The sequence below is a fragment of the Alnus glutinosa genome, chromosome 6 (genome assembly GCF_958979055.1).
Source record: "Alnus glutinosa chromosome 6, dhAlnGlut1.1, whole genome shotgun sequence".
NCBI lineage: Eukaryota > Viridiplantae > Streptophyta > Magnoliopsida > Fagales > Betulaceae > Alnus > Alnus glutinosa.
In genome coordinates, this window is record NC_084891.1 from 23,649,096 (window position 1) to 23,672,973 (window position 23,878).

Below are 23,878 nucleotides of genomic sequence, written 5' to 3' on the forward strand. Positions count from 1 at the left end.
GAATTGATTTTCATATATAGTCTCGACCAATTTTAGAATGACTGTGATCTGAAAATAAATGACTTCTCGTTACTATTTTATGGGTGTAATGATTTCTCATTTTAATTATTATTAAAGCACCGTTTGTTTTGGCGCTAAATATTTAATATTAAAAAATATTTTCAGCTAAAATCATGTTTCAGAAAGAAATACAGTACACATCATTTTGTTGTCCATAACATGTACATCCGTTTGCATATCAACTGTATCGTGATATACACATATAGACTTCTTTGAGAAAAACTGGTCATTTTTCGCCGTTTGTTTTCAACCTTAAAAATAGGTCGGAAAGCATTTCCGATGCTTAACTCGTAGTGAAAATCAAACAAATATTTCTCATATTTTCATTTAATCATAATAACTTATAAGTATCAATATTTATTCTCAACATAAAAATATTAACATAAAATAACTTAAAAAACTAATTTAAAAATTATGTTTAATTAAAATATACATTTTTAAGATAAAATAATAAAAAATAATAATAATAAAAAAAGCTTAAAAGAATAAGAAAATTGAAATTGTGCTTAGTGGGACCGCTTAAATAAATAAAGCTTCACAGCGTTGCAGTTTTGAAGTAGGTAATTTCAGAGTGGCTCCCTATGATAACGACCTTCTTCCATCAACAAATATCTATTTTTCAAAAGCTTACAATTAATTGAGTTAGACGATTTCTTATAAATTAGTTTGTTGCTGGGCAGTTGCCAGTTGGCATAGGTTTGACTTTGAGACAACTTCTCACAGTCAACCTTCTTTTATAATTTGAAAAATAAAAAGCCATGGAATCTAGAAATCATCATCTCCTGTTCAAATGAATTCGGCAGTATTTGGCAAATGGTTTTAGCTCAATTTTGACTTTGTTTTCATTCTTCCAAAAAAATTCAAATACCTTTCTTTTTTTTTTTTTTTAAAAGAAAAATAGCATTCATTTTCATTCAAACTTAAAAACAATGAAGCCACACGCGATCCTTATCATGTTGATTGCCTGCCTTCGCCAATTGGTGTGTAGTCGAGTTATCCGCTCGTTTGATATGACAAACCTCACAGACCTGAAAATAACGAAGAATATTGAAGATGTCTACGATAATTTGTCAATGAAACAATTTTTTTCACTTTTCTCTTGAATTTTAATGAAGAGATATATTAAAAAAAAAACTAAAAAAAAAACTAAAACATAAAATTAAAAACAAGAGAGATTGGTATTTAATGATAAATGATCGAAACTTTGAATAAGGTCGCAGAGATAAGAGTGTGGAATGAACAAATAATAAGATGAAAGACTGACAAAGTATGGGATTCAGAGTTGTGACAAAAAGAGAAAAAATATATATTTTTATTTTTAAAAAAAAAAGTAATAGATATAGTAGAAATTAAATTAGAGATTAAAAAAATTGTCTTATGATCTATTAATAGATTTTTTGGAAATTAGATCTTAATTGTCTTAACCTTCACTCACAATATTTTTACATTTTTTTCCTCATTTAATGTTATATAATTTGAATTTATAAGATAACTTTTTGTCATCATTAATTAAATATACTTGATTCGTTTGACAAAACTTTTTATATGGTGCTTTTTGTTTTTTTGGTTATAATGTGATATAAATGTAAAAATAGTTTTGATTGTTTTGTATTTTGAGTTGTTTATTAATGCTTTTGTTTAACTAAAAAGCAAAAAAAATTACCCAAAAAATTATTTTCAAACTAGTCCTTAATTCTTAAAGCTCTTTTGATGTTATTATTTAGGGGAAAACGCAAAATCAGTCTTTGTGGATGGTATAATTTACAAATCGTTTCATGCGGTACAAAAAAAATTCAAAAGTCATCAGAGTAAGTCAAAATAACAATTTAGTCATTGTAATCAAATTTCGTCAAAACACTTGACAAGATTATGTCAGTGTAGCACGTCAGCACCAATAGAATAATGACACGTGTCACTATTAATAAAAAAAATTATAAATATATTAAACCTAAATATTAAAAACTTTTGAAATTGTTTTTTTTTTTTTTTTTTTTTAAAGAAAAAGATAAGAAAAAGATAGAGGAGGTGGCCTGTGGCCACCCCTGAACCCATCTAGGGTGGGTTGCAGGCCACCCCCTCCACCAAAAAGGGGTGGCTACATTTTCTTTATATATATATATATATATATATTAAAAGTGATATATGTCATTATTCTATTAGTGTTGATGTAGCATATTAATAAAATTCGTAAATTATTTTGATAAAATTTGATTGTAAGAATTAAATTATTATTTTGAACTTTCGAGAGAAGACATGTGAATTATTATTATTATTATTATTTTGACTAATTTTCTATTTTTTTTTTCTAATATTTACTGGCTTTATTTCTTGGAAGACCTAACACAGTTACCTTAATTGTGCTTACCGGTCTAGCCAGCCTTGGGACGAGTACCGCACACATGTACACGGTACAGTACCCCACCGACTGGCCCGTGCCCATCCCCTTACTCAAACCAGGAGCCATAACTTGGACAACAAGCCCGCCATACTGGTCCATGTGCTCGACACGTGAATCAATGCTTGACATGCTCAGAATGTCACCCAATTTGTAAGCACTGAGCACCGACAAACCTTCGCTGACTTCCTCCCAGAGTTGCACCTGCCCCCCACCTTTCCGACACTTCCGACCTATCATCTCGTCAAAGGCTTCTACAGTTCTACAGTTCTAGTTTTATTAATTGTTTACACTTCTCTCCGAACCCTTTTGTAAGAAATATGGGTCCCTACCACGGTCATCCAGTGATACAGATGATGGAACTTCTTTTCCTTTTTCTCCTTTTCTTTTTCTTTTGTTTTGGCTGTCTTTTCTTTTATTAATTGAATCGAAATTTCAGTAACTACAGGTATGAAAATTCACTCAACTATAATACCAAATTAATTAAGAGAAATGACCTCCATGCATTTTTCCCATGTCCACACCATCAAGTTTTAAATTTATCGAGAAAAAAAAAATATAAAATTTAGAGGTATTTTTAATTTTTTTGCGGGATTGTATATGACAGTAACAATTAATAATAAAAGATATTTTAAGAAGTAAATTTGACAATAACGAAGAAGGTGGGACACCAATACCAATATCTGATGGTAGCTGAATGGTGGGACGGTTGCAGCTCGGCGACTCGATTAAATTTGGCCGGTGCTTGGTGCTTAGTGCTTCCTTTGGTGACATCCACATTTCATGTATTCGTTCATGTGTGGTGGAGCGGGTGGACCGAAAACGGATTTGTCACATGGAGACCCGAAACTAGCTACTCTTTTTATATATATATATTAAAGTAAAAGAATACAACAGCATAAGAGCATCCTAATGAACTATTTATTCTTTAGCTAAAATCGGATTAAAAAATTTACTTTTTTCAGTTTAACTAGCAACTTTACAAAAGTACCACACAATAAACTCCATAAATCTCACAATATTTTATTTAAATATAAGATTTATTCTAGCTTTATTCTTTCTTTATTCTCAAAATCACCTCACAAACCAAAAAAGAGTGAGACAATGAGAGAAAGAGAGAAAATGAATATAAAAATGTATGAAAATGAGATAAAGAGGGAGATTGTAATATGACAAGTTTGTTGGAGAATTATCATTCCCCAAGCCCACGTGTAGCAAGTTGAATTGAACTCAAGTTGATATACTACGACTGTAGTGGAGCGTTGGACGGATAGTAGACTGGGTGCAAGGCTCTATGTCTGGGGATACCCACCAATTATATCACTAGCCACACATTCTCAATAGCTGAAGATTGGCGGCGGGGCCAAGGATGCCGTCTGCTCGACGGATGTGGAGATTCTGGAATCTCCGGTACTTATTAAGATCTTCAGCTTTATTAAGCCAAGTACTCAACATGGTCATATCTGGCCGAAAGGAAGGATAGACGCCAAGTTCAGCCACTGTTCATATTGTACCAAGTTACTAAGTACCTCACTTCAGATAGTTAGCAACCCTGGAAAATAGGAGATCCTCCACACGTCAGCTAATGCAAAGGAAAATATAAATACATGATAAGACGAGCAGGTAAAGAGGGGGCTAAACATATACTGTTACCACTTCTAATAAGAACACTCACTGACTTAAGCATCGGAGAAAGCCTAGCCGGCCAACTCTCGGCGCGCCTTTATTGTTTTGCAGGTCCTTATTCAACCGACCTATCAGGAGCGACTTCACTATACCTGTACCTGTCCCCATAAGACCAATCTTGTGAACATTTCTTTATAATTTTATTTTTATTTTTATTTTAAGTGGTTCCGTTGTGCACAGGTTTAATTTTTTAAAGAAAACTACTTTTGACATTAATTCTTAACACCTAGAGGCCATGGAATGTGAAAGGCCAAATGTATGATTAGCCAATTGAGATGTAGAAAAATTGCTCTATAACAAATATTACTTTAACAATAATACTTTCTTTTCATATTAAAATGTTTCCAAGCCTCTTATTTATTCCGATCATTGGTTCTTTAAAATAAAAAGGTCTGGTAAGGACATATTGGAAGCATAGAAAAAAGGAAACTATTTGCTTATTTAAAACAACTCTAAAAATATACTCAATTTCTCAATAAATGAAATATAGTTTAATACATATACATGCAAGTCTATGTATAAACTATAAATCCTGACCCTGGAGCTAGCTATTAAAAATCTTTGAACAAAAAGGAAAATAAAACAAATCCGGTAACTTCTAGAAAAGCCCAAAAGCAAAGAAGTCCTACAGCTATTAAAAAGAGACAAAAATAAATAAGAAAAATGCTAATATTACGAGAAAAACATGAAAAGGAAAACAAAGCAAATTAAAATAAAATAAATTTAAAAAATAACTTGTTCGTTCTACATCAAGTAAATAAATAATTAGACTTAGGATGTTATTAATTTTGAGACCGCTGTCCCAGTAATGCACGGCGAAACGAATAAATGAGAAAGAGCCACAATTTTGAGCGAGGAACATGAAGAAATTTTTCATTTTCATTATATAACCATAATACAAATGAATAAATCAAAGAATTTTAATCTTTCTTAGTTATACTGGCTAATCTAATATTGTATACATTAACACTGTGTTACAAGGTGGTCCCTCACTCAGACGAGAGTTGAACAAGCTTTGGTAAAGGGGTCAAAGAGCGCCGGAAGCAAGTATTTCCTTCCATGGGCACCGTTTGCGTTATAGCTAGCACCTGTGGTTGGGTCCACCAAGACGTCTCCGGCATAGCCAGGGTAAGCCCCCTTCCCGTACACACCAGGACAAGCCGATGCAGCTTCTAGTGGCGCCTCCTTTGGACCCTGGAAGTAGCCATTTCCGAATGGGTTCGTAGCCGTACCAGCCAAGAGGCTAGCCAGGTTGATGACCATGCCGTCCAGACCCACATCGTTGTTGGGTGCAACCAAAGGCGGGCTCTGGGGCCCGTAGATGGGCTGGTGGAATGGCCACGCGCATTGCCCCGGGCATTGGGTCTCCGAATTCCCAACCCAAATGTAAGCGAACTTGTAGCTCTTGCCGTCAACGGATGCACCCTTTGAAGACCCATGAGTCCCGCATTTGCTCATGCAGAAACCTTCAACTGCCACGTCAGCTGATGTCAGAACAACGTTAATGGCGTTTCTTTGGCCTCCCTTTGATGCCAACTCTACTATTTGCTGGTTCGAGAGTGATTTGCCTAGGGAGTATGTCTCGTCAACGTTCTGGGTACCCAGTGAGAGTGCAAGAGCGGATGGCTTCTTGGAATTGATGAGGTGGTAGTATTTGTCAGTGGTTTTCCACCACGTGGCGACTGAGGTTTGAGCTGTTGGGGGTGTGGAAGCAGAGAGGGAGGTAATGAAATCTGAGATGATGGCTCGTTGGGAGGGCATGAATTTGCCGTACCAGATAAGATTGATGGCGATTTTGCCAGTAAGAAGAGGGCCATTGTGGTATTGGAAGAGCAAAGGCTGCTGGGTCTCTTCTGATTCTGCAAGTCTCCTCGCCGCAGAGCTGAAATGGAAGATGGAGATGACGAGGAGTAGCTGTAGTAATAGATGAGTGGAGACGAAAGAGGCCATGGTAGATTTGAGGATTGTAATCTCGTAATTAGTAGGAAGCTGAGAACGGTATGAGGAGCTGGAACTGTGGAGAAGACGAATAGTGGGTGGACGATATATATAGTGCTCAAAAGTGTGGGTGAGAAACTGCAAGGAAGGGGCATTTAAAAGGAGTAATTGGTGAGTGAGATGCCAGCTTGATCACGCGTTGTTTTTGAATCAATCTGTGGGGGAGGATAATCTCGATTTCAGCCGCATCAACTTTAATTTTATAAAGTCAATAGTATCATTACTTACAGGCTTTGGCCAGCTAATGGTAATAGGACAATTTTGGCAGAGCAATGAGGATGTGGACAATTTTGAGAACAAAATTGAGTGCTTGTGGTCAAGGGCTGAAGGCTTATTCGAGGAATGTACAACCTCCCTAATTTATATAAAAATATGGCCGACCTTTTTATCTTTATTGACTTGCGTTTGAGTAGGGCTATTTTGTGTGGAGGCGTGACTTATGTACAAGTTGTATGTTCCGTTTCCATTGCCACAAGAAGATTAATGGTATTTAGTAAATTTATATGTAGGGTGGAAGGTAACATACCTTACCGGTAGGGTTAGAAACAGGCAATGGATTTACTGCCAAATCAAAGGTGAACAGAATACTTTTCCTAATCTCCCATTTAGAAGATTCTCGTTCTTGAATTGCCTTTTGGGCAAAGTATTTTCATAATTACTATATTTTTTAAAAGAATACACATGTCTCTTTCAAACTATTACTCAATAGTTAATGTCCCTGCCAAATTGCTAATTATGTCAACGTCTCCACTAAAATTAACAAAATGACAAAAATGACCCTAAATTGTTTTTAATTAGACAAAAATTTCCTTATAAATTCGAAAAAAAAACTATAAATTAACTTTTTAAAAAACAAATTAAAAAGGAAAACTAAAAAAAGGAAAAAGAACGAAAAAGTAACTTAAAATTATAAAAATTTAAAAAACAAACGAAGAACAAAAGAAAAAACCGTTTTTATTTTTTTGTTTAACTTTTTGTTATTTTATATTTTTTTAATAATTTTTTTAGTTTTTTTTTTAGATTTTAATAATTTGATGAATGGTATTTTTGTCAACAGGGGGACATTGGCATTTTCCAGTAGTTTAGGGGGAAGAATATTGGCACAATTGATATTTTAGAGGGATATTGACAATGAGGTAGTAGCTTGAGAGGACCAGAAGGTTATGTGTATTTTTTCCTATATTTTTTCTTCTTATATTTTATTTCCTTTTTTAAGAGATTTTATTAATTTTTTTTAGCTTTAAAATTTTACTAAAAGTTTGGAACAATTGTATTGAGAATAAGAATTCAGTTTTTTAGATGATTAATATTTCAGTATAACTTATTTATTGAGACGTGGATTTACCCTTTTTCACCTATAAAATAGTTAATTTTACCGATGGATATGGTTGTAGTAAATGAGGAGGAGTCACATTGGCATAGTTTTCGGTTTGGTAACGTATCTCTTCTTAAGATGACATGTCTCTTCTAAATAAGATGCATATGAGATCTCCTCTATCTAAAGTACCTAAGGACTAAGTCAAAGACATTTATGAATTATGATCAATCGCATCTTCATGGGCTTTCAGCGAAGTATTATTTCTTCGTGGGCTCAGTGGACCGAACAGGCCTCTGGGCCTAGTCATGGGGTTGTTTGCATAGAAAAAATTCCCAACAAGTCCTATTAGCATTTGGACTACTACCCTTAGCGACTGTATAGGAGATTAGTTTTGGGGAAGGCTGATTTTTGTGGATATCAGCCTAGGTCGTAGTTACTTGCCTTACTTTCCTACGTGGCACTTATGATGTAAAGAACAAATATTTGGGTTGGAGTGATACATGCATAATAAAATGTGCACAACAAATTGAACAAAATATATGGGTTCTTACATGTATGAGTCTCACTCATATATGTTTTTGGTACCAGAATTTTACACGCCGAAAGTGAAATTTTAATAAAATTATAAAAAATGCATCATTTGAGGGTATGTTTTTTTTAAAAAAATAATTGCAGTTTGAAAATATATATAAAAAAAAAAAAAAAAAAATTGTTTTCATATCGTATGGAATGAATACGTTTTTTAAAACGTACAATTTTAAAAATTAAATTGCGAATTTTCTAAACACGTATCTTTTTAAAATCAAGATTTCAAATATCACATTTTTCAACTTATTTTCTGTTTTTAAATAACTTTTTTTTTTTTTTTTTTGGTTCACTGTTTTTAAATTACTTAAAACTGCAACTCAAAACAAACCCTAAGCCAATTTGAAGTCTACACCAGTAGGCTCATTTGACACCCCAAGTTCTCAACGCGCTTCGCTACGACATGCCCTCCACTCCTCCTTTGGCCAGCTGTTCCCACAGGTTCATTCATAAATATAAATACTTCATTAATTTCACATTCTCTTCCATCAGCTCTCTCACGCTATAACGCATGCAATAGCAATACACGTACCACTCTCAATGGCTTCTATTTACCATTTCACCATTCTAGTCTCGCTTCTCTTGCTTTTCTCTCTTCCTAACCCTGCCATCGCCACCGAACGCAAGCTCTCTCTCGTTAAACAACAGCCGGTTATCCTCAAGTACCACAACGGCCCACTGCTGAAGGGAAATATCACCGTCAATCTCCTATGGTATGGCAAGTTCTCTCCAATCCAACGATCCATACTCGTGGACTTCGTGCTTTCTCTTAACGCCCGCAAAACCCCACAGCACCCCTCCGTCAAATCCTGGTGGAGTGCCACTGGGCTGTACAAAGGAGGCCCATGCACCCTCGCTCTAGGGAAACAATTCCTCGACGAAAAATACTCGCTCGGAAAATCGCTAACAAACGAGCAAATCGCCTACCTCGCTTCAAGAGCGGGGCACAAGAGCAATTCGATCAGCGTGGTGCTCACCTCGTCCGACGTGGCGGTCGAGGAGTTCTGCATGAGTGAGTGCGGGACACACGGGCACGCGCGGTACAAGAAGGTTAAGTATGCTTACGCTTGGGTGGGCAACCCGGCGACTCAGTGCCCCGGCCAATGCGCGTGGCCGTTTCACCAGCCGATATACGGGCCGCAGACTCCGCCGTTGGTTGCACCAAACGGAGACGTCGGGATTGACGGTATGGTTATCAATCTGGGAACGGTGTTGGCGGGGGCGGTGACGAATCCGTTTGATAACGGGTACTATCAGGGTCCGGCGGAGGGGTCGTTGGAGGCGGTGTCGGCGTGCGCAGGTTTATTTGGGGAGGGGGCTTTTCCGGGATATCCGGGGAAGCTCTTGGTGGACAAAACGACGGGTGCGAGCTACAATGCGGTTGGGGTAAACGGCCGAAAGTATTTGCTGCCCGCAATGTGGGACCCACATTCCTCCAAGTGTAAAACATTGGTCTGAGATTAAAAAAAAAGAAAAAAAAAAAAAAAAAAGAAAAAGAGTGAGAGATAAAATATTTATATATACAAAATGTATGCGCTATAGCATTTTTATTATTATTATTATTTTTTTTGTGTTTTCTCTGTTGTAGAGTTTTGCTCTACAACTAATTATAAGATACCAAAATATGTAAAAGAAAATTATAAATACTCATACTTATTTTTCTGAATAATTTAAGTACTCCATTCATATGTCCTTCATCAGAGCAATCTCACTGTGTGCAATCTCAAGCTACCATTTGTGACATTTTGTCCGCCTCAAACAATTATTTCTTTTCAATATATAGATAGACACCTTCTATGGGCGTTTTGCGGTAATTTTTTTTCGCAATTAATTTGTTCAAAATCTTATGAAAAAAGAAAAAGTTTTAATAAAAGGCTTACGTCACACAATAACTTGGTTGGATAAACTTAACTCACCATTTTTCATTCATAAAATAGTTAATTTTACGGGCATGGTCGTAGTAAATGAGGAGGAGTCCTATTAGTATTTGGACTACTACCCTTAGGGACTGCAGGAGATTATTTTTGTGGAAGGATGATTTTTGTGGATATCAGCCTTGGTCATGGCTAGATTCCTTTCGTCCCTAATTAATTAAGTGGCACTTGTGATGTAAAGATCAAATATTTTGGTTTTAATTTGTGGTATCCCGGCCCTTTTGTTTATGTTATAAAATGTCTACTCAATTCAGTGTTATGGTGTGCAGGGCCGACTCGATACATTTTGAGACCTATGGATATTAGGTTAAGTGAGACTTTTATTTTTTATTTTATATATATTTATATAATATTTTTATTTAAAAAATTAATTTTCTCACTTTTTGGAATGCAAAATTAGTTTTTTTAAATTCTTATTGGAATTTTGGCTGCTCAATGCTCATCAAAATGCCCAAAAAATCTCTACCCACAACATAATTGAATATTATTATTATTTTTATTATCACCATTATTTTTTTACAATAGAACGTTTTGAAGTTAGAAAATGGGTTTTATTTAAGAATGTCTATAATATTATTTGATTTTCTTATTTAATACTATCAAATTTTTAAGACTTATTTCAAGAATGAAATGTTGGAGAATTAAATGATATTAATGCTTTTTTATTACTTATTACTCTAATTTGGGGTATTAATTAAAGAAAATTTACTATAATTAATCTTTCAAATATTTTCTTATAAAAAAATTCTTATTAATATTCATTAATTGGAAGCCTTAAACGACCGCTTGATTTTTTTCTATATAAAACCGGCCGTGCTAGCGTGTCATAGTTAAGCGGGGGCGCTAAAGTTTAGCCACCCCTCTATTACGAGGCAGCCACCCACTCTGATCTTGTTTGCCCCTCACCCTTAAGACAATGCATGTGTATATCTTTTGTTAAGCTGTTATTATGTTATTATGCCATACATAGTGAAGTTCTTCCTAGAATTAATGAGGTACAGACTACAGAGAGATCAATTGGCCCCTTGGTTTTTATTTTAGGCGTAGTCCTTTTTAAAAATAAATTTAACCCCTCATTTACACTTTTACCCTTTCAAATGAAAATATTTGGTTGGTCCCTTACACAATCCATAAAGAGAGTATTTTAATCCCTATTGAATAAAACTAACAAAACAGGTTCACATGCCGAGTTTGAATTAAGTTGTTTGACCCGTCATCTCGTTAAGGGTCAACCCTAATACAACTAATTTAACTAAAAAATTTAGACCATTTAACTACAACACAACTCACTTAAATAAAGGGTTTACACGACATAACCACCTGTTTTTTAAACATGTGTCTCAAGATCAACATGTTCCGCCTGTCATTGGACATGAGAAAAATATGATGTACGCTGAGTAGGAAAAGTTTCACCTGTTTCGACGAACAATCAGAGTAACCGATAAAAGTGGTGATTCACGGTGAGAGAGGAGAGTCTCCCTCCCACTCTCTGTATCAAAATTTTTGGATTGAGAATTTTAAATATCTTCAAAATCAGAACAACCCAGATGCACATGATGCAAAACTTAAACCTCCAAAAATTCACAAACATGAAGCAAACGAATGCAAACCTAGGGCTCCATCGTCCTCACCGCCATACAATACAGCGGTGTTACGAACAACGATAAAGAGAATTGCTTATAAACCACGACGACATCGAAATAATCTTGACGGAGCTGGGTATATCCACCCAAATCGCCTTCACTGGGAACCAAAGAAACAACTCCTCCGACAAAATCCTCGACAAGGACTTGATCTGACCGCAGCTCACAGTCCCTAAAATGTTCTGATCATAATGAAATGGGTCGTTCTTGAAATTGGCTTTGCAAGACTGATCCAAAGGGCACCAGCTTGTGTTGCTGGTGATGTTGTTATTTGTAATGAAAGTAATGGTGAGCAAGACAACGAGAAGGAACAGAAGAGAGTGAAGAGTGAAGAGTTCGAGAGTCTTCTGTTAGAGCTTTGATGTTTTATTATATTTTTCTAAGAAAAAAAAAATATTTGGGTTCCGTCTCACTAAAAAAAAAAATTTTGGATTTCTAGACGGTTTCAAACCGTCTAGAAATGGCAAAAAACCGTCTGGAACAAAGTCCAGACGGTTTTTTTTTGGACGGTTTTAAACCGTCCAAGATAATCCGTCGCTAATTTGAGTTGTGGACGGTTTGGCCGAAACGGTCTAAAATTAATTCTAAATGGTTTGGGCAAAACCGCCCATAATTAATTCTGGACGGTTTTGCCCAAAACCGTCCAGAATTATTAATTATTAATATTTTTTTATTTAAAATTCATTTATTTATTTATCTAAAACCGTCCAGAATTATTAATTATTAATATTTTTTTATTTAAAATTCATTTATTTATTTATTAATATTAGAGTATACTACACATAATCCTCTTGTCCACCTTTTGTCCTCCCAAAATTGATATGGCTCTTAAAATCACCATTGGATCAAAATTCAATAATGATCTATCATAAATTCAATAGTGATTTTAAGAGCCACATTAAATTTGGGAGGACAAAAGGAGGACAAGAGGATGATGTGTAGCATTACTCTTAATATTAACATATTAAACCCTAGCACAGTCCTCCGGCAAATCAGATCCCCTAGCACAGTCCTCCGGCAAATCAGATCTAGATCTGATTCGTGTTCTCCGACCTTCCTCGCCGGCGATCGGAAGCGGCGAGTACTGCGTGTTCTCCGGCTTCATGTTCTTCGGCGTCACTGGCGACGGGAACTTCTTGTTCTCTGGCTTTTTCTGGCGGTCCTCCGGCGACGGAAGCGGCGAGTAATGCGTGAACCTGTCGACGTCTACGATCACCTTGGAGTTTTCGGCGGGCTTCCACTATGAGTTCTCCGGCAACTTGAAGGGCTGGGTCTCCGGCAGATCGCATCAGCGAGTGCGGCGACTCCATGTGAGTCTACAACACACGACTCTGAGTTCCTCGACGATTCTAAGTTCCTCGACGACGCGATCCGAGCTGGTGATCGATCTGAGTTCTTCATGGTGCTTTGTTGTGTTGGTGTTGGTAACTTAGCTGGTACTGGTCTCCTTTTCGGTGGGGTGTAGGGAGGGAGGAGATTGAGGGAGGAGGGAAAGGCCCAAAGTTTTGGGGGCAAATTTTTTTATTTTTGAAATTGAATTGATCGAAGCTGTGTTCGTATAAATGCAAGAATTGAATGTAATTACAGACGGTTTGGGACCAAACCGTCTGTAAATTTGCATTTATGGACGGTTTTTTGAAAACCGTCTTTAATTTTTATAGACGGTTTGGTTAAAACCGTCTGAAATTTTATGGACAATTTGATTAAACCGTCCATAAAATTTCAAACGGTTTGAACAAAATCATCTGAAAATGTAAATTTTTGGCAGTTTGGACTAAATCGTCCACAATTTTTTTTTATAGACAGTTTTAGAAATCGTCTAAAAAAAAGGGGTCAACAATTCTTCTTTTTTTTGTAGTGTCTGACACGTTTACGTCAAACACTAATTCTATTAGAGATCTATTATTTACTATCGAATTTATAAATCGTGTAAAATTCTTTTTTTTTTTTTTCCGCCAAAAAGAAAAACAAAAGACAAAATGAAAAAAGAGACGAGGTTATTAAAACAAAAGGATCAAGTCAAAGTATCAAACATCACAGACAGCCCTTTCTAGGATACACCTACCGTCTTAAATCCTCATTTTCTATTTTTTTTTTTAGGTGTAAGGTAATAACAAAAGAAAACTAGGAGGATCTTTGCCACCCCCAAGCCAAATACCAGGTTCTAAAATAACTTTGGTACCACAATTTTGTACCTTACGTTAAAAGTGAAATTTTAAATAAAATTGTAAAAAATTGCATTGTTTGGGAGTTTTTTTTTAAAAAGTAATTATAATTTGAAAGTGTAGAAAAATGTGTTTTTAAAAAAGTAATCACAATTTTAAAAGTTAAATTGCTATTTACAAAAAAACATAACTCCTTTTTTAAATCAAGATTTCAAATATCACATTTTCAAATTATTTCCTGCTTTTAAGTTACTTAAAACTGCAAATCAAAACAAACCATAAACCAATTTAATTTGAAGTCTACATCAGAAGGCTGATTTGAAACCCCAACTTCTCAACAAGCTTCGTTACGACATGCCCACCACTCATCCTTTTGGCCGGCTATTACCACGTGCAGGTTTGTTCAAAATATAAACACTTCATTTCACATTCTCTTCCATCAGCTCTCTCACGTTAATGCATGCATGCAATACCCGTACCACTCTCAATGGCTTCTATTTACCATTTCACCACTCTAGTCTCGCTTTTCTTGCTTTTCTCTCTGCCAAACCCTGCCATCGCCACCGCACGCATGCTCTCTCTCGTTAAACAACAGCCGGTTATTCACAAGTACCACAACGGCCCACTTCTGAAGGGAAACGTCACCGTCAATCTCCTCTGGTACGGCAAGTTCTCCCCAATCCAACGCTCCATACTCGTGGACTTCGTACTTTCTCTTAACGCCCGCAAAACCCCACACCGGCCACCACTCCGTCAAATCCTGGTGGAGTGTCACTGGGCAGTACAAAGGAGGCCCCTGCCACCTCGTCCTCGGGAAACAATTCCTCAAACCGAAATAGTCACTCGGAAAGTCGCTAACAAACGAGCAAATAGCGTACCTCGCTTCAAGAGCGGGGCACAAGAACAATTCGATCAGCGTGGTGCTCACCTCAGCCGACGTGGCGGTCGAGGAGTTCTACATGAGCAAGTGCGGGACACACGGGCACGCGCGGTACAAGAAGGTGAAGTACGCTTACGCTTGGGTGGGCAACCCGGCGACTCAGTGCCCCGGCCAGTGCGCCTGGCCGTTTCACCAGCCTATATACGGGCTGCAGACTCTGCCATTGGTTGCACCTAACGGAGACGTTGGGATTGACGGTATGGTTATCAATCTGGGAACGGTATTGGCGGGGGCGGTGACGGCATGCGCGGGTGTATTTGGGGAGGGGGCTTTTTCGGGGCATCCAGGGAAGGTCTTGGTGGACATAACAACGGATGCGATCTACAATACGGTTGGGGTAAACGGCCGCAAGTATTTGCTGCCCACAATGTGGGACCCACATTCCTACAGGTGTAAAACATTGGTGTGATATTAAATATGTAAGAAAAAAAAATAAATGCTCATAGTTATTCAATTATAATTTTTTTTTCCCCCGAATTATTCAACTCCATTCATATGTCCTTCATTAGAGCTAAGGATGTACAAGTGATTATAACTGACAGTTATTGTCTAAAATTGTTAATCGCTTAGGTGGAGGCGGTTATTTTAATTTTATAACCGACGGTTTTAAAACTGCTTTTTAATTTGAGCTTTGAACAGGTTTTCGGCAGGTTTTTGTGTAGGTTTTAACTGTTTTCAAAAAATAATTTAATAATTTTTGTACCATTTTTTTTTTATATATATAATTTTTGGGGAGCAAAGTCCTATATATCAACAAGAGATTTGGAAAAATAAAGATATTAGCTTTATTTAATTGAACTCTTTTTTTTTATCTTCCATTTTCTAGGTTTCTTAACGAGAAGAAGAATGGGATTAATATGTTTTTACCGTGCAATTGAGTTTCCAAACACCTATTTTGCATATGTTCATATACAATAAACCTTGTTTCACCATAAACGCTGCAACCCAGTAGATAAATTATATTTGGATGTTTAATTTTTCTCAACAAATTGACTTCATTCCGCAAATCCAAATGACAACTCAAGACCAAAACAATCAGGTCATAATACTAAATTTTTAAAAATCGTGTAAACAGGCTTGTTAGTCTGTTACACCTCAAAGTTGTAAACATAGTTTTTTTATTTAATATATATATATATATAGTTGGCGGTTAGCGGTTATTAACTGTTTTCCACAACTCCTATAACCGCTAACCACCTTTGCCTAGAGCGGTTAGAGGTTATTTATAACCGCTTTCGAAAACAGTTAGCGGTTGCGAGACGGTTATAACAGCTCCGTTTGTACACCCCTAATTAGAGCAATCTCATTGTGTGCATAATACTTTTTTTTTTTTTTAATAAATATGTGCACACGCATTTGAATCATGGTAGTCGCGGTCAAACAATTCTTGTCTAGATGACCATGAATGGGTTCATTTGTAAAGACTCTCAAGCTACCATTCGTGCATTTTTGTCCCCCTCAAACAACTATTTCTTTTCAATAGATAGACAACTTCTATTGGTGTTTTGCGTTAAAATTAATAGAAAATTAGGAGCGTGTAAGGTTGTAATCTTGAGTATTTATTGTAGGAGCTTGACTCGACAAAAAAAAATATACTAGCTCAAGCTTGACAAAAATTGTTAAGCACATAATGAGTCTCAACCTTCGTCACCTGTAACGCATGACTTAAAGCCCGAATAATGAAGATGGTTGCAGTAATTCATCCAAGTGTAACGTACACAGCAGTAACGTACTCTCATCCAAGTGTAATGTAAACAACATTAATGTACGTAGCAGTAACGTGTAAAGTCTTTTTGTCTTTTTGTCTTCCTAACTGTTGTAATCTACAACTCATTTAAACTAATGAAAGCCCAATCAGATGGGCAAGTGAGGAAGAGAGCTGCTACAGGTACAAAAGGAAGCTTACAAAAAAATTTACAAACTGACGTGGAAGGTGATGTGGCTTATATTTATAACTGACGTGGCTTGGCTTATACGTACAAAGGGAAACTCGACCACCGGCGACGGAGAGAGATGGTCGGAAACCCAGAGATCCGGCCGGATCTTTGACCACCCCATCGGAGAAGACCACCGGGACGGAGGCGCTGTCGGCGATCTCCATTATAGTCGATACGATATCCGGTGAGATGGAAACGATGTGTATTGGGTTTCGGCGTTATGGGCACTTGGTCGTGGGTTTCAGATCCGGCCGGATCTCTCAAACCCACGCCGACCGAGCGTGGGTATGCGGCAGGAGATCCGGCCGGATCTCAGATCTGGCCAAGACGCACGCACGGCCGGATCTCAGATCTGGCCGAGACGCACGCATGGCCGGATCTCAGATCTGGCCGAGACGCACGCACGGCCAGATCCGAGGTCCGGCCGGATTTCTCAAACCGACGTCGGCCGAACTTGGTGTTTCTGGCCGGATACGGTCAAAGATCTGGCCGGCCGGTGAGAGGGAGGAGAGGGGGGAGAGAGAGAGTGCCGGAGAAAGAGGGGGTGAGGGAAAAGGGAGAGAAACAGGCCAGGTGTTTTTTTTTTTTTTTAATGAGTATAAATGAATTTTTTAATTAATAAAATGCCACCTCAAATGCCAGGTCAGTTTGTAAAATTCTCTATGTAAGAGTTTCTAAGTACGTTTAGCATTTTCCAAGAATTTAATATGTGTAAGCTTCCTCACTGGAAAATGCTAAACGTACTTAGAAACTCTTACATAGAGAATTTTACAAACTGACCTGGCATTTGAGGTGGCATTTTATTAATTAAAAAATTCATTTATACTCATTAAAAAAAAAAAAAACACCTGGCCTGTTTCTCTCCCTTTTCCCTCACCCCCTCTTTCTCCGGCACTCTCTCTCTCCCCCCTCTCCTCCCTCTCACCGGCCGGCCAGATCTTTGACCGTATCCGGCCAGAAACACCAAGTTCGGCCGACGTCGGTTTGAGAAATCCGGCCGGACCTCGGATCTGGCCGTGCGTGCGTCTCGGCCAGATCTGAGATCCGGCCATGCGTGCGTCTCGGCCAGATCTGAGATCCGGCCGTGCGTGCGTCTCGGCCAGATCTGAGATCCGGCCGGATCTCCTGCCGCATACCCACGCTCGGTCGGCGTGGGTTTGAGAGATCCGGCCGGATCTGAAACCCACGACCAAGTGCCCATAACGCCGAAACCCAATACACATCGTATCCATCTCACCGGATATCGTATCGACTATAATGGAGATCGCCGACAGCGCCTCCGTCCCGGTGGTCTTCTCCGATGGGGTGGTCAAAGATCCGGCCGGATCTCTGGGTTTCCGACCATCTCTCTCCGTCGCCGGTGGTCGAGTTTCCCTTCGTACGTATAAGCCAAGCCACGTCAGTTATAAATATAAGCCACATCACCTTCCACGTCAGTTTGTAAATTTTTTTGTAAGCTTCCTTTTGTACCTGTAGCAGCTCTCTAAATTCTTGTTTTATCTTGGTATCAGAGCTGTCAAGACTCACGTCTGCTCTTCATCATGTCGAGTTCTAGTTCGACTACTTCCTCACCTTCGTCCTCTTCCGCTGTTCCTACAGCTCCTATTGCATATGTTCCTATGCAACCTCTTAATTTTATCAAACTCCAAAAAGATAACTATCTTGTTTGGAAGGCTCAACTTCTTCCATATCTTATCAGCCATAATGCTCTTAGCTTCGTGGATGGATCATCTGTTCCACCACCTCAGGCGATTCCAAATCCCACTCCAGCATTTGCTACCCCTCCAACGGTTATGAATCCAGAATTTGTTGCCTGGTGTCAGCGAGATCAATTTATTTTGAGTACCTTGATCACCTCTCTCTCTGAATCAATGGTTTCTCATGTTGTTGGTTGTGTAACTTCCAGAGAGTTGTGGGTAACTCTTGAGCGCATCTTCACTTCGCAGTCACGTGCTTGTGTCATGCAACTACATTACTAAATAGGCACGTTGAAAAAAGGGACTTCCACTGTTTCTAAATATTTTCAGAGAGTGAAATCATTGAGTAACACTATGGCGGTTGTTGGCCACCCTCTCAATGATTTCGAAACCATTTTTCATTTATGTTGGAAGGTTTTGGATCAGAATATGATCCTTTTGTGACGTCTGTTACCACAATAGTGGACCCATTGTCTCTTGGTGAGCTGTTTGGGCACATATTAGCCCATGAACTACGATTGGAGCAGCATCAGTCGGCTCCTGATCCCTCTTTGTCCTATGCAAATATAATTGCCCGCACTCCTAACAATTAATCGCGGAAAAGGAGGCCGTTCCAATCAGTCCGGCAGAGGAAATCAGTCCAATGGACATGGTCGTGGCCGTAGTTTTCCACATAATGGCCGAAATCGTGGCTAGTATTTATCTGGGTCTTCTTCTGGTGGTTCTCGTCCCACCTGTCAAGTTTACCATAAACAAGGCCATACTGCCCTCTCTTGTTATCATCGTTTTGACCATGCTTTTCAGGGTGACTCTAACAACTCTCCACAAGCATTCTACTCGACACAATCCATTCCAACTGATGCAAATTGATATTCGGACACTGGCGCGACACATCATCTCACCAATGATCTGCAGAATCTAACTCTGTCTGCTGAAGAGTACAATGGTATTGATCAAATTCGTGTGGGAAATGGGTCAGGTTTGTCCATTAGTATTTAGTCATATCGGCTCTGCTTCTTTATCTGTTGCTCGTCGCAAGTTTCTCTTAACTCAACTCCTTCTTGTTTCTAATATTGCAAAATTCTCATTTTTGTTATCAAATTTGCTAAAGATAACAATGTTTTCTTTGAGTTTCATTTCTCTTATTTTGTGATCAAGGATTGCAAAACAAGGACTCCTCTTCATCACGGGCTCCTTAGTAATGGACTCTACCAGTTTCTTCCTCCATCGAATAATTATGTTTCTCCTCAAGCTCTTGTTGGTGAAAGAACATCATCTAATCACTGGCACAGACGTTTGGGACATCCAGCTTTCCGCACTGTTCATCAGATATTGTCAAAATTTTACCTTCCAGTTTTGTCAAATAAGTTCTAGCAATTGTGCTATGCTTGTTTACAAGCCAATAGCCACCAATTATTGTTTCTTGTTTCTTGTTTCTACTTTAGTTGCATTAGGTCATCTAGATTTGATTGTCTCTTTTGTATGAGGTCCTTCCCCGGTTGTTTCCTTTCATGGCAATTAATATTATGTTTCCCTTATTGGTTCATTTAGTCATTTTACATGGTTGTTTCCCATCCAATGAAAATCTGACGCTTATTCAATGTTCTTACGTTTTTAGTCTATGGTTGAACGTTTGCTCAATTCCAAAATAAAATGTGTGCAAACAGATTGGGGCAAGGAGTATTGTAATTTACATTCTTTCTTTCGTCAAGTTGGCAACACTCATTAGATTTCTTGTCCACACACTCATCGACAAAATGGATGTGTAAAAAGGACACATCGATTGCCATGTGATTGAGACTACTCTTGCACTTTTAAGTGACAGTTATGTTCCAAAATTATTTGGGGATAAAGCATGTCAAACATCTTGCTATCTCATTAATCGCATGCCTACGACTACTCTTCACAACCTCTCCCCTTACGAAAAATTGTTCAACCGCGCCATTGACTATAGTTTTCTCCGTATTTTTAGGTGTGCATGTTTCCCTCATCTGCGTCCCTATAATAATCATAAATTTGAATTCCGTTCACGTCAATGGATGTTCTTAGGATACAATACTCAACACAAAGGGTATCACTGCTTTGATATTGCTTCCCCAAAATTTTTTGTTTCCCGTTATGTTGCTTCTAATGAATCTCTTTTTCCTTTTGCATCTCAATCTTTTTCTTTTTCATCCAAGTCATCTCAAAAAGAGTCTTTACATCACTGCCTTTTATCTTTCTTGCACCCGCTATTCGTAGTCCCACAACAATTGTTTCTTCTTCTGATTCCCCTGTGTCTCCTCATGTCTCTACTAATGTCTCGTCCTCAGATAATGAAGTACCTGAGCTGGTCATTACTTCCACAAACTCCCCTACTCCCACTCAAGCTCATCAAATGGTCACTAGAGCACAAAATGACATTCGTAGGCCGAAGACATTTACTGATGGCACCATGAGATATCCTATCTCTCGAGCCTTGATTGCATTTACTAATGATGCCATGATTGAGCCCTCTTGTTATTCATCTGCAGTGAAAATTCCATAATGGCGGCAAGCTATGCGGAGGAGTTTAATGCTTCTTAAGAACCACACGTGGTCCTTAGTTCCCTCCTCTACGGCCACCAATGTAGTAGGTTGTAAGTGGGTCTTCAAATTGAAACACAAAGCCGATGGTTCTGTTGAGAGACATAAAGCTCGTACGGTTGCTAAGGGTTTCCATAAACTTGCAGGAATTGACTATGGTGAGACCTTTAGTCCTGTATTTAAACCTACAACAACAAGAACAGTTCTTTAGGTTGCATTTTCAATAGGGTGGCCCATGAAACAAATTAATATTCATAATACTTTTTTCCATGGCTTTTGTTTTTGAAGAGGTCTTTATGAGCCAACTTCCGGGCTTTACACACTCCTCCTTCCCTACCCATGCTTACAAACTTCACAAAGCCATTTATGGGTTGAAACAAGCTCCTAAAGGCTGGTTTTCTAGGCTTTGTGGTAAATTATTAGAAATTGGCTTTGTTGGATCTAAGGCGGACTCTTCCTTGTTTGTCTTTAAATCTTCTTCGGTTACTTATCTATGTTGACGATATCATAATTACTACATTTGTACCACATGCTATTGATGAGCTTTTGCAGCTGTTGCAGCTTGACTTTGCTGTCAAGGATCTATTGAATTTCTTCTTGCGTGTGGAGGTACTACACCTCAAATATGGTCTTCTCTTATCACAACGACTGTATATTCTTGATCTCCTCAAACGCACAAACATATTGGAAGCCAAACCAATTTCTTCTCCCATGTCTTCGTCTCACACTTAATTTGTAAGCTTTTGATGGGGATCCGGTTGAAGACCCTTTTCTTTTATGTAGCACAGTTGGCTCTTAGCAGTACTTGTCACTCACTCATCTAGATATGGCCTTTGCAGTTAATAGAGTGTGCTAGTTTGTGTATAGGCCAACAAAATTGCATTGGCAGGCTATGAAACGTATTATCCGGTACTTTAAACACACACTCTCTCATGGTCTCCTTATCACTTAGTCCTCATCTCCTAATTTGGAAGCTTTTTCAGATGCGGATTGGGCAAGGTGCCTTGATAATCATCGATCCACATGCGGTTATTGTGTTTTCTTAGGTTCTAATTTGATTTCATGGAGTTCTAAAAAGCATCCAACTGTTTCTAGATCAAGTACTGAGGCGAAGTATAAATCTCGCAAATACGGCAGCATAATTATTATGGATACAATCCTTACTTCGTGATCTTGGCGTTGTTCTCTCCTCTCCACCAACATTATGGAGTGACAACATTGGAGCTACTTATCTCTCTACCAATCTTGTGTTTCATGGTCGGACCAAACATGTAGACTTTCACTTTGTTCAGGATAGAGTTGCATCCAAACAACTTGATGTATGTTTTATTTCGAGCAAGGACCAACTTGCGGATGTCCTTACTAAACCAATCGTATATACTCGGTTTCATTTTTTTTGTTCCAAGCTCAATGTGGTTCCTCCCCTGTTGAGCTTGCGGGAGGATGTTGAAGCACATAATGATTTTCAGCCTTCCTCACCTATAACGCACGACTTAAAGCCCAAATAACTCTCATCCAAGTGCAACGTACACAGCAGTAATGTAAGTAGCAGTAACGGGCAACGTCTTTTTGTCTTTGTCTCTTCATAATTAACTGCTGTAATCTACAACTCTATTTAAACTAATGAAAGCCCAATCACAATGGCAAGCGAGGAAGCTTACACATATTAAATTCTTGTTTTATCTAAAAAAATAATTATCAAACAAGTTGAACTAATTTTTTTTTTGCAATTCATTTATTCAGATTTCTCAACAATATTCTACCTCAAGCTACACATAGAGTCATAGGCAAACACTCAAGCTGAAGATAATAATTCTAGATCAACAACAACATAGTTAACGGAAGATGCAGTTAAGAGACGTTGAACCAAGATAAATCGCAAGGGGACGATGGATAGGGCCTCCGATGAGGCAAGTTGAGCCTTAGAAGAGGCAAAAAAGGGAGGGGGAAGGAGGAGGAGGGGACTAAGAGGGAAGGGGGAGGAGGAGGTAGTGGATTCCTCCTCGTCGGCCAGGGAAGGGGAGGTCTTTGTTTTCAATGTTAGAGAATATATTTCCTATATTGAAAGAAAATATATTATATTGTATTATATTGATATTGTACGTTACTTTCCTTTTATAAGGTTGATTGTAATTAGTTTTGATGGTAATCAAATCAATTAGATTTGATTACCATCCTTACCTATCTCAATTCTCCTATAAATAGGTGTATTATGTATTGTAAAACTATCAAGCAATAAAAGCACAATGTAACCCTTTGGGCTTTATGCCGTAGATATATGTCTTAGACCGAACCACGTAAAATTCTCTTGTCTCTATTTTATTATTTCCGCTTTTGTCTTTATTTTTCCTATGTGTTTATATTTTTTACCATGGTATCAGAGTTATAGGCTAACGCCAGTGTTTGATCCAATGGTCCTGTGAAATTTTTCGTTTTCTGTATTTCATTTTTTTCGTGATAGTTAATATTTTGCAGATCTCCTCACCATAAATCTTGCATAGTATTTGACACACACACACCCAAAAAAAAAAAAAAAAAGGGGGGGAGAAGTGAAAAAAGAAAATAATAATAATAATGGATAATTGCACCGTTGGTCCCTGTGGTATGCCATAATTATTTTTCACTCCCTATGGTTTAAAAAGTGCATGGGAGGTCCCTGTGATATGCAATAATTACAAATCGATCCTTACAGTCAAATTCCGTTAAAAATTTTAACAGATTCCATCAAATGCGACGTTAGCGCCACGTGTCGCCATCTTAATAAAATAATATAAATTTATTAAAAAATAAATAAAAATACTTATTTTTTTGAAAATATTAAAATTCAAAAAAAAAAAAAACCAAAATAAAAACAAAAAAAGGAAAAAGGTGGCAAAGGGGTGGTTGGGCCACCCCTATTAGATATAGGGGTGGCCGCGCGCCACCCCAGGCGGCCTCTGGGGGTGGCCATCGGGC

The 23,878-nt window shown here is 38.0% G+C and overlaps 2 protein-coding genes and 1 pseudogene across 2 annotated transcripts; 2 read left to right on the plus strand and 1 right to left on the minus strand.

The window, feature by feature from the left end:
- Positions 1 to 5,002: 5,002 nt before the first annotated feature.
- LOC133870854 (protein PHOSPHATE-INDUCED 1-like) lies at positions 5,003 to 6,206 on the minus strand. The gene has a single exon (XM_062308097.1). It carries the CDS (start codon positions 6,089 to 6,091, stop codon positions 5,135 to 5,137), a length of 957 nt encoding a protein of 318 aa, XP_062164081.1. The 5' UTR covers positions 6,092 to 6,206; the 3' UTR covers positions 5,003 to 5,134.
- Positions 6,207 to 8,533: 2,327 nt separating this feature from the next.
- LOC133870963 (protein EXORDIUM-like 2) lies at positions 8,534 to 9,711 on the plus strand. Its single transcript, XM_062308273.1, has one exon. The coding sequence runs from the start codon at positions 8,583 to 8,585 to the stop codon at positions 9,498 to 9,500; it is 918 nt and encodes a 305-aa protein (XP_062164257.1). The 5' UTR covers positions 8,534 to 8,582; the 3' UTR covers positions 9,501 to 9,711.
- A 4,560-nt stretch (positions 9,712 to 14,271) lies between these two features.
- LOC133870084 (protein EXORDIUM-like 2) lies at positions 14,272 to 15,133 on the plus strand (annotated as a pseudogene).
- Positions 15,134 to 23,878: the final 8,745 nt, after the last annotated feature.

What these genes read in the sequence shown, in the direction of transcription:
- LOC133870963 (XM_062308273.1), top strand. Translation starts at nt 8,583, where the DNA reads ATGGCTTCTATTTACCATTTCACCATTCTAGTCTCGCTTCTCTTGCTT.
- LOC133870854 (XM_062308097.1), bottom strand. Translation starts at nt 6,091, where the DNA reads ATGGCCTCTTTCGTCTCCACTCATCTATTACTACAGCTACTCCTCGTC.